Source organism: Narcine bancroftii, chromosome 7, assembly GCF_036971445.1.
Source record: "Narcine bancroftii isolate sNarBan1 chromosome 7, sNarBan1.hap1, whole genome shotgun sequence".
NCBI lineage: Eukaryota > Metazoa > Chordata > Chondrichthyes > Torpediniformes > Narcinidae > Narcine > Narcine bancroftii.
Window position 1 is genome coordinate 197755620 of NC_091475.1, and position 12254 is coordinate 197767873.

Below are 12254 nucleotides of genomic sequence, written 5' to 3' on the forward strand. Positions count from 1 at the left end.
TAACACCTTATTATCCATCTGGGCACTCTCCAGCCAGATGGCATTAACATTGACTTTGTTGCTTTCCATTAAACCTGCTTGCCTTTTCTTTCCCCCCTCCCCTTTTCCTGTTAGGTGATTTTCTGTTGCTATTGGACATTTTTTTTTAAAAAGATCAGTTAGCCAAAAATATTGTTTTCTCTGAAATAGACCCAGTCCCCACCATTTGGGATAATTGGAGATGTACTCTCCAACATTTAGAAAGATAGGAAAACGTTGAGCAATATCCTCTGATGTGCCAATTTTAGAATTGTTTCTACAACTCATTCTGCAGTCAAGAAAGAACATTTTTAAATACATTTATCCTTAAATTTTAATAAAATGACAGGAAGGCATATACGAAAGCAACCTCAATAACAATATTCCCCAATACAGAAGCTTTTTTTAAATATCAGAAAATTATATTGGTGAGGTCAAATTTGGAGTAATGTGTAGAGTTTTGATCACCTAACTAAAGGAAAGACATCAGTAAGATAGAAAGAATGCAGAGAAGATTTATTAGGATTTTCCCAGACTTCAAGAACTGAGTTACGGAGAAAACATTAAACAGGTTAGGACTTTATTCGCTGGAGTGTAAAAGAATGAGTGGAGACTTAATAGAAGTATTTAAGATTATGACAAGGACAGACAGAGTAAATATAGATAGGCTTTTTCCATTGAGGGTAGGTGAGATACAAACCAGAGGACATGGGTTAAGAGCGAAAAGGGAAAAGTTTAGGGGGGACTTCTTGACACAGAGAGTGGTGGGGTTGTGGAATGAACTGCCAACTGAAGAGGTGAATGCAGGCTTAATTTTAACATTTAAGAAGAATTTGAACAGGTACAAGGATGGGAGAGGTATGGAGGACTATGGACTGGGTGCAGGTCAGTGAGATTAAACAGAAAAATGGTTCAGCACAGATTGGAAGAGCCAAAGGGCCCTGTTTCTGTCCTGTAATGTTCTATGGTTGTATTACAAGCCCCCCTATACCAAGCAAGTGGGATACATATCCTGCAAGATTCTATAAATTGGTCACAAATTGCATAAAACACAAGAAATACCATGAATTGATAGATTTAAAATTTATTGCTTGCAAGTTATTTCTGCAGTTAAGAATGTTTTGCAATTCAAACAATGCCACATTTTGAAATGTACTTATTTTATACCTGGTTGCCTGCCCCAAACCCAGGATTCAATGATCGACTTGGCTCGATAAACAGATGTTGGTGTCTCCTCCTCTTCTTTCTTATCTTTGTCATTCAGATCATCCTTCTTTGAGCCAGCCTGAAATTCATTATTATCCTCTACGGGTAAGAAAAATTTCATATTTTAAGGCTGTTGTCACAGTTTTTTTTTTTAAATATAGATATCATTTATATTCAACATGGAAGCTCAAAAATATAGATATCATTTATATTCAACATGGAAGCTCAAAAATATAGATATCATTTATATTCAACATGGAAGCTCAAAAATATAGATATCATTTATATTCAACATGGAAGCTCAAAAATATAGATATCATTTATATTCAACATGGAAGCTCAAAAATATAGATATCATTTATATTCAACATGGAAGCTCAAAAATATAGATATCATTTATATTCAACATGGAAGCTCAAAAATATAGATATCATTTATATTCAACATGGAAGCTCAAAAATATAGATATCATTTATATTCAACATGGAAGCTCAAAAATATAGATATCATTTATATTCAACATGGAAGCTCAAAAATATAGATATCATTTATATTCAACATGGAAGCTCAAAAATATAGATATCATTTATATTCAACAGGGAAGCTCAAAAATATAGATATCATTTATATTCAACAGGGAAGCTCAAAAATATAGATATCATTTATATTCAACAGGGAAGCTCAAAAATATAGATATCATTTATATTCAACAGGGAAGCTCAAAAATATAGATATCATTTATATTCAACAGGGAAGCTCAAAAATATAGATATCATTTATATTCAACATGGAAGCTTAATCGCTGTAATTTGACTATTTGGCTTAATGTTTCGGTTAAAAAAAGTTATGTAACCATCTTCAAACAAACTTTTAATCCATTGAAAGTACAAAATTGTTAATTCTAGTATCAATTCCATCAACTATTTTCAAGAAGAAATGGAGAGCACTGGTCATTACAGCACTGGAGAGGTTGCAGAGGAGATTCTTCATGAGAATGTCACTGGGAGGAGCCATTCAGTTTTGAGGAGACTGGAGAAGCTACAACTATTCTCAGTGGAGTAGAGAAGGTTAAGAGGATTCATGATTGAGGCATGTAGAGAGGCCTCCATAATGTTTGGGATAAAATGACACTTTTTCCTTTATTTGCCCCTGTGCTCCACAGTTTTAAATTGGTAATCAAACAAATCACATGTGATGAAAGTGCACATTCCAGATTTTATTCAAGGTTACATTTTGATTGACCGTGTAGAAATTACAGCACTTTTTAAATACATAGTTTCCCCATTTCAGGTCACCATAATGTTTGGGTCATTTGGCTTCACAGGTGTACATTTATTGTTTTATTGGTGCAGGTATAATAGAGATAGGCTCGCTTCCAAGCTTTTGATCACCTTTGTGTCTTTCGTTGCCATTTTTTTAAACATGAGAAGCAGAATTAAAATCAAAGAAGCCATTATGAGGCTGAAAAACAAGGGTAATACAGTAAGAGACATCGCCCAAACCTTAGGATGACCAAAATCAACACTTTGGAACATCATTAAGAAGAAAGCGTACTCGTAAGCTCAGTAATCACAGAGGGACTTTTATACCAAGAAAGCCCTCCAGTGCAGATGACAGAAGAATTCTCATCATAATGAAGAAAAACCCACAAACATCTGTCTGACATATCAAAAAATACTCTTCAGGAGGCAGATATGGACATGTCAATAAGTACTGTCCACAGAATACTTCATGAACAGAAGAGGCTACATTGCAAGATGTAAACCAATAGCTCACCACAGAAAGGATGACCACATTACAGTTTGCCAACAAGTATTTAAAAGAGCTGACAGAATTCTGGAAAAAGGTCTTGTGGACAGATGAGACCAAGATTAATCTGCATCGGAATTATGGCAAGAGCAAAGTTTGAAAGTATAAAGAAACTGCACAAAATCCAAATCATACCACCTCATCTGTGAAACATAGTGGTGGGGTGGGGGGTGGGAGGTGTTTTGGCCTGGGTATGTATGGCAGCCAGATACTGGCACACTTATCTTCATTGATGATGCTACTAATTTTATTAGCAAAATTAATTCTGAGGTGTTTCAAAACATCTTATCTGCTCAAGTTCAAGCAAATGCCTCCAAACTCATTGGATAACACTTCATCCTACAGCAAGGCAATAATCCCAAATATACTGCTAAAACAACAAAGGATTTTATCAAAGCTAAAAACTGGAAAATTCTTAAATAGCCAAGTCAGTCACCCGATCCAAATCCAATTGAGTATGCCTTCTATATGCTGAATAGAAAATTTAAGGGGACAAATCCCTGAAACAAGCAGGAGTTGAACATGGCTGCAATAGAGACCTGGCAGAGCATCACCGGAGAAGATACTCAGCACCTGGTGATGTCTATGAATCACAAACTTCAAACAGTCATTGAATGTAAAGGAAGATGCAACAACATTACTATTTTAATATATATACCATTGCGATGTCCTGAATGTTATGGTGTCCTGAAATGAGGGAACTATTTATAAAAAGTGCTGTAATTTTTACATGGTCAAACCAAAATGTACACAAATGATCTTAAATAAAATCTAGAATGTGTATTTTCATCATGTGAATTGTTTGATTACCAATTTAAAACTGTGGAGCACAGGAGAAAATAAAGGGAGGAAAAATTAAAAGTGTCTTTGTCCCAAACATTATGAAAGGCTCGGATTATGGAAGGCGGAAAATTTCATGCAAGCTAATCTATTTCAAAGGGAGACAAAATTAAAACATAGGTGCAGGATAAGGAGGAAGGGGTGGGAGAGAAGAGATTTAAAGGGGGAACCTCCTTCTTCCGGGGTGTTACAGGTACCTGCAATGGACTGTGATTGAAGTTGGATTGCCAAATCTAGACAAGCACCTGAATTGCCTAAGCATGGATGGCAAAGGATCAAGTGCTAGATGATGACTTTAATACGTAGATGAGTTTGGCCAAATTGCCTGTTTCCATGGCATACATTTGGAAGACTGACTAACAGGTATGAATTGGATGATCTAATAATCAACTTTGTGGCCAACAACCTACAGAAACAAAACTAGTGAAATTAATTTTTATCCAAAACAGTAGCGCTAAGAAATAACTTGTATTTTCAAATTCAGTTTTCACCACGTCAAAGATGTAGCTTGTATAACTTCCAATATATGTAACATAATAAAATAGTGATCGTTTTAATTTTTTAAAAATTAGAGTTAACACCAAAACACTGCAATCCTAACTAACTGGGACAAATCGATGATTATAATTACCTTTTGATGCCATTGAGTCATTGAGATTTTGCATTGTTTCAGGACCAGGATAAACAATTTCACCATCCTTGACCATTTCATTCCAAAGTCCACAGAGTCCATCGCGAGTGAAGGCAAGCTAAGATAAAAAGCAAAACAGTAAGATTGGTGATTCTTTCGTGAGATGAAATGAAATGCTGACTTTGTAAATCATGTTGCTGAAACAACTGTCTCATCTCACATTACTAACCCCAGTCTCAAACATTCAACAATACAGCCTCCAGAATTAAATTACAGTGCAAATGGTTCTGCTCGAAGTTTTGCGCAGATTAGGGGACTGAAGTCAGGCCACGTTACTTATGGCTCGACTGGCAGCAAGTTACTATTTTGCAAAAAGGATACCTATAAAATCCTGCCGCAAATCCTAAAAGATATATACATAGCCACGTCTCGTTACCCAAATCAGGTGAAATTAAACCAACGATCTTGAATTCAAATAGACATTCAAGCTACAAATAGTAAAAATATATTCAAAGTACATGTAATTGAGTCCCACTGCTGTCCAGTACAGAACATAGTTCTTTTAGCAATCACCCGTACAAAACGACTGCTACGTAATGTATAAAAGCAACCAATTTAAAAAATTTTTTTTTTTTTTTTTCAGACCCCTGTTTCTCTATTGCTCCAAAATCCCTCATCGATTGGATCTGCTGCTACAGCACAGTAAAGCCAATAACTATTTTGAATTTGTTTTTGAAAAAAGTTACGTCAACGCAGCAGCATTAAAAGGGATTAGTAGCAAGGATTTTAATAGTTAAGCTTCAACCTTGCATAGACCAGTCAGCCCTTTTTACACCACTTAATAACTTCAAAATAAACAAACACCTTTAAATAAATTTATTCAAGTCAGATGCATCTCAAATATTTGCAGAGCTACCGAAGCAAATCTTTACGCAATGATATGCACCATATCCAAACTATTAATTTGAATTGTTAAATCACATGTACCACAAGTGAAAAATTGTTTTGCACTCTATCCAGACAATTCAACTCATTCTTGTGTACAAAAGGTCATAAAAATTAGTGTTACAGAGTGAAGCACAGTTAACTTTGTGCAAAGGTCATATTGAGGTATGGTTTTTGTGATCAAATTTTACAAATGAGAGGTCCATCCAAGAACACCAGGTGATGCTGATAATGAATGTCAGACCCTTATTTTCCTTAATAGATCATTAATGCACAAGTTTGAAATTATTCCTACCACCCTAGCCCAAATTAAAGTGAGCTAGGAGAGACCCTTCCCCCCCTCACAGAGAGTTGTGAGTGCCTGGAATGCCTTGCCAGGGATGGTGGTGGAAGCTGAAACATTGGGGGCATTTAAGAGACACTTAGACATATGGATGAAAAAAAATGGTTTGATGCACCATCAATAACTCCAAAAAACTGAAATTGAACAAACTAATAGGCTTTTATTAGCTTTAGAACAAAAACACATCCATGCTGCTTGGCTGTTCTGCACTGGGAAGGGGCTGAGGAACATCTGGAGCCTGTGGGAGGAGCCACAGGCACAGTCAGCCAATGGATGTACCCAAATAAGACAAATTTATACATACAGTGGTTTACCACAGAGCTATGGAAGATTTAGTACTCTTTTTGGAAGGAATATAGGTCAGCACAACATCGATGGCTGAAGGGCCTGTAATGTGCTGTACTGTTCTATGTTCTATGAAAGGTATGCACTATGAGAAGTTTGACAAACTTGGATTGTTTTCCCTAAAGTGTCAGAGGAAAAGTCCCCACCTTATACAAACATAAAATAACAAAAGGGCAAAGAAAAGGTAGATGGAATATTTTTCCCAGGGTGGAAATGTCAATACTTGAGGGCAAATATTCAAAGGAAAGTTGAAAAGATGTATGTAGCACTTATTTTACACAAGAGTGGTAGGTGCCTGGAACATGCTGCCAGGGGAAGTGGCCTTTAAACTGAAATATTAACAGGCAAGGAATTGCAGGTTATGGATCTTATGCCATCAATCAGCAGCTGGCATCTTGGTCAACAGAGAGAGATAGGACCTGTTCCTATCTGCACTGATCTATGAAACCAACATCATAATCTGATAGAATCTGAAGATGCATGAACAAATAAACACATTGAAGTGATCAAAGTTTGGATCACATCATTAATATAGTTGTTATTGGGACTAAGTATGGAACATCAGGAAGACAAAGAGGCTTCCTTGCCGAATTCACATTTAATCCTTAGAATCAGCTTCTGAGGATTATACTGACTGCAACTACTCTCCCTCTCCTCAGCAGCAGGAAATACTGTGATTCCACAGTTAGCACAACGCTGTTACAGCGTCAACAACCAGGTTTTGAATCTGGAACTGTACGAGTTTGTGCATTCTCCCTATGTCTGCGGGGTTTCCTCCACGAGCTCTAGTTTCTTTCCACCCTTCATTTGGGTGTGATTAGGTGGCACGGGCCTGTGGCTGAAAGAGCCTGTAACCATGCTGCATGTCTAAATTTAAATTTTAAAAAAGTGACCAGATGCTACAGTCCATTGGCTTCATTGTGCAAGCAATGGTGAGGGCCAGACTCCAACCAATTTTTTTTTAACATATTTTATTTTAAAAGACTCACGCAATATATAAAAACCATACAAGACATTTTCTTATCACAAAATGTAATATCTCTAATATTAATATACAATATATATGTTTATATATATATATATATATATATATATACACACACACACATGTTTTATATATGTTTTATTTATATATATAAAATATATATATATATAAAATATATATAAAATATATATATATATAAAATATATATATATATAAAATATATATATATATAAAATATATATATATATAAAATATATATATATATAAAATATATATATATATAAAATATATATATATATAAAATATATATATATATAAAATATATATATATATAAAATATATATATATATAAAATATATATATATATAAAATATATATATATATAAAATATATATATATATAAAATATATATATATATAAAATATATATATATATAAAAAATATATATATATAAAAAATATATATATATAAAAAATATATATATATAAAAAATATATATATATATAAAATATATATATATATAAAATATATATATATATATAAAATATATATATATATATAAAATATATATATATATATAAAATATATATATATATATAAAATATATATATATATAAAATATATATATATATAAAATATATATATATATAAAATATATATATAAAATATATATATAAAATATATATATAAAATATATATATAAAATATATATATAAAATATATATATAAAATATATATATAAAATATATATATAAAATATATATATAAAATATATATATAAAATATATATATAAAATATATATATAAAATATATATATAAAATATATATATAAAATATATATATAAAATATATATATATAATACATATAATATATATATAAAATATGTGTGTGTGTGTGTGTGTGTGTGTGTGTTTTATATATATATATATATATATATATATATATATATATATATATATATATATATATATATATATATTAATATTTTCCCCTTCCCCAGATATTAAATAAACCATAGAAGGCAAAGGGAAAAAATTAAAACTAAAAATTTAAACTAAAAATTAAAACACGTTACCTGTACCACAACCTTAATTCAAATCACTTCTTTATCTGTCAGGACTGTTTGTATCATAATTTTTTTTTTCTTAAGTGGGATGCATAGATCATATCAGTGCATCTATATGCCTCAAGAACTGTTGCCACACTTCAATGAACGTGTCATACTTCTTTCTCAAGTTACAAGTAATCTTCTCTTGGAGAATGCAACTTTGTGTTTCCATACTCCATCGTGTAATACTAAGTTGAGACTTGGACTTCCATGCAACCGCTATACACTTCCTGACTACTGCCAAACCAATTGTCACAAAATGAATTTGGTGTTTGGATAATCTAAACTGTACTTCGCTAATATCTCCCAGAAGGAACAATTCTGGATCTTGTAGAAACTCAACTTGTGTTTTTTATTTAAAAAAAACAATTTCCCCCAGGTCTACCCAGAAGGCTCTCAACTTCGTACATAGCCAGGTGGAGTGGATAAAGGTTCCAATCTCTACACTGCATCTGAAACATATCTGAAATTTCTGACTTTGATTTATGTAATTGTTGCAGTGTGAGGTATAACTCTTGCAGGAAATTTTATTGTACCACCACGTTTTGAGTATGAGATAGTATGCAATTTCTTTAAGGATTTCCACGTGACTTCTGGCGTTCCTGATTTCTCCCTGGTTGTTTGCAAGTTTTTTTTTTTGTAAGTGGGTCATCATCTCTGGTTTTTTATCCCCCCCAAGCACTTCAGGTCCTGGGTATTGCCGCTTCCCTAAGGGCTCTTGATGGTTGCCTGATGTGCTCTTCCTGAACTTTTGTTTTCTTTCCTTTTCAGGTCCAATGTCTTTTCTTGCTGCCTCCTTGGTTAATGGCTGTAGAGGTCATGTGGGTCCATTATCTTCACCCACCATCAACCCTGTCAACAGCTGCATGAGTTCATTGTCTTTTTCTTCATTATTTCAGCTGTTTATTTTCCATCTTCCATCTCTTTTCGAATGTAACTTGAGTCAGTCCTTCCGATGTTATCATCACCCTTTCCTCTCACTAGATCTTTCTTATCATTGGGGGGGGGGGGGGGGTTCCCGTGCCAACTCTGACGTTGTCTTTGGCACCTGAGGAGGAGAGAGGTTGACTTGTCTTCTCATATCCCCCTTTACTCCAGAAGATAGAACACTTGACTAGATGGAAAACTCTGCCCATAATATTACTGGGAAGAGTAAATTGTATCAAAATGAAGATGATGCCAAGACTGCAATGTCTTTCTCTCCCCCCACCCCCCAAATCGCTGCCCATTCCACTGCCCAATGCTTCTTCAAAATGCTCAATGAATGTTTCAGAACTTTTTGTGGAAATGGGAATGTGGTTAGAGTCTCCATTGAAAAGTTAATATGCAAATATAAATTAGGGGATCGAAAACGACCACATTTCAAAAAATATTATTGAGCTTCCCATGCGAGATGTAACTATCATTGTTTCAGGGAGGGGTGGGGGGGGTCTTCATGGGCACAAATTGGACTACACTTGATAGGGGAAAGGACAGCACGAGAATTTATATATAAAAATGGAACATCAAATTAATTTTGAAAAAGAAAAATAACCCGATATTAAAACATTTATACCAAATATGGCAAAAAAATGCATCAATTAATTGGATTGAAGTCTCCTAATACACCCTTGACCCGGAACAATTTAATTCCCATGACGCTGGACAACAAGGACTGTTATGATCAAGGGCAACTAATGCCATTTGAGCAATTGAGAATTTAATTTGGGTTATCTAACTCTTCTGCTTCCTACAATTGAAACCTTTCTTAAGAGACAAATTAGGACAAACAATGCCTCTGCCAGAGTGCAGCACCATGAAGATTCTAATTCAATTGGGGGAAATGTATTTAAATTTATTTCTAGAATATATTTCAAACTCCAAAGTGAGGGCCCAAAAGCAGGATCACACTGGTAAAGGGAAAGATGGGAGTCAGACTTGGGTACGACAATTAATGAAAGTTGGTGGGAAGACTTGTGTCTAAACTGCATGACATTGATCCGTTTCCTGGTCACATCCTCTCGTGCGCTCCGGGGAAGGAGTGCATTGATTTAGCCTTGGTCACATCCTCTCATGCGCCCCAGGGCAGGACTGCATTAATGTATCTCCTGGTCACATCTTCTCATGCGCATCCAGGATGGACTTCATTGATCTATCCCCTGGTCACATCCTCTCATGCGCCCCAGGGCAGGACTGCATTGATTTATCCTCTGGTCACATCCTTTCATGCGCCCATCGATTTATCCCCTGGTCACATCCTCTTATGCGCCCATCGATTTATCCCCTGTTCACATCCTCTTATGCGCCCATCGATTTATCCCCTGTTCACATCCTCTTATGCGCCCATCGATTTATCCCCTGTTCACATCCTCTTATGCGCCCATCGATTTATCTCCTGTTCACATCCTCTTATGCGCCCATCGATTTATCTCCTGTTCACATCCTCTTATACGCCCATCGATTTATCCCCTGGTCACAACCTCTCGTGTGGCCTGAGCTAGGAATGCATTGATCTGTTCCCTGGTCACATCCTCTCGTGCGCTCCAGGGCAGGATTGCATTGATTTAGCCCTTGTCACATCCTCTCATGCACCCCAGGGAAGGACTGCATTAATGTATCCCCTGATCACATCCTCTCATGCGCCTTGGGGCAGGAGTGCATTGATTTATCCCAGGTCATACCCTCTTGTCCCCACAGAGATGAACCCACTTCGGTGCTCTGTCTCCGGGAAGAACTTTAAAAGGTCGAGTGAGTTAAAGAAACAATAGATCAATGCAGAGCCACAAGGGAGAGAAGCCCTTCACCAGCCCTGAGTGCAGCAAGAGCTTCTCCCAGACTTCCAGCCTGCTGACCCACCAGCTGCTCCACACAGGGGAAAGGTCCTTCACATGCCCCTTCATTTGATCTTTCAAAGACAGTGAATAATGCATAGGAACCAAACTTTATATACTTTCAAAATGTTTTGTTACGAGCCCAGAGGACCCCAAAACCAAGCAGCTATATTCACCAAGACAAATGGTTACTTTGCCAAAAGTTGCTTTTAATTATCTTTAAACATGAAAACAGAATTACACTTTAATTTTTCACTATTGACTTAACTAACCTAACTTAAGCCTCTTCTAATTCTAAGCACACGTGTATGTAAGGTGTACAAGTTCAGAAAAGTTATTTGGTTCTCAGTCCAATCTCACTTCTCATTCCTTCAAGTTCACTGGTTGCAGGCAATACTTATTCTATGCACAGAATTTAACATTTATTACATTCACCAGGCTTTGGTGCTTGAAAGGTAAATTGTTACCACTTAGGAAGGTTCTTGTCAGCTTTCAGAGAGCGATTTGTTGTTCCAGGTCATCCACAACTGATGTACTTCCATCAGCCACTCACGGTTCTCCAGATGATAACCTCTTTCTTTCAGGTCACCACAGAGTGCTTTTTCTGTTTCTCTTATTTCAAGTGAAATATTAGACAGCCAGTCTTCTCCTTTTGGATGAACCACAAGGGCTTTGAACAGGCTGAACTAAGCACTCAAGCTTACCAGCTTATCCTGTTCCCTGCTTGACTCTCTGCTTGCAAAACCACATGACCCTCTCAGAACAGCAAGATCCCCTTTAGACAGAATGCAGCTCCAAGGTGTTCTTTCATCTGTTGCTCTTTGTAAACAACAATCCATTAGTGAAATCTCTTGGGCACTCTCCAAAGCTTTTACAAAAGCTCTTGGAGCTGGCCTGTCTAGCATGAGCAAAGCTCCAGTATTTTAAATAAGATCTGTTTTAAAGTGTTTGATGTGACTTACGCTAACAAACCTTTCCAAATTTATCTCCCAAAATCATATCTATATTCCATCACAGTTTCTATCCATAAAAAGTTTCCCCATTTGAAAACTGTAACTTCAATTTACATTGAATCTGGATTACCTTGAAAACAGCAATTCATACATACGGCTGCTCTTTATCGACTAGAGTTTGACCTTCAATACCATTATTGCCTCAGTGCTGGTCAAGAAGCTGCAAACTCTAGGCCTCTGTACCCTCTTCTGCAACTGG

The 12254-nt window shown here is 35.6% G+C and overlaps 1 protein-coding gene across 7 annotated transcripts in view; it reads right to left on the reverse strand.

The window, feature by feature from the left end:
* The window catches only part of herc2 (HECT and RLD domain containing E3 ubiquitin protein ligase 2), a 217185-nt gene that overhangs the window by 186757 nt on the left and 18174 nt on the right, over window positions 1-12254 (reverse strand). For all 7 annotated transcript variants that reach the window (XR_011342331.1, XM_069891912.1, XM_069891911.1 and 4 more), the window contains exons 2-3: window positions 4505-4622; window positions 1186-1323 (exon numbers count right to left, since the gene is read on the reverse strand). Coding sequence is in view for 6 of the 7 variants with exons in the window: in XM_069891912.1 (XP_069748013.1) it covers window positions 1186-1323; window positions 4505-4622 (256 nt within the window). In the remaining variant the exon portion in view is untranslated. The remainder of the gene's footprint in view (window positions 1-1185; window positions 1324-4504; window positions 4623-12254) is intronic.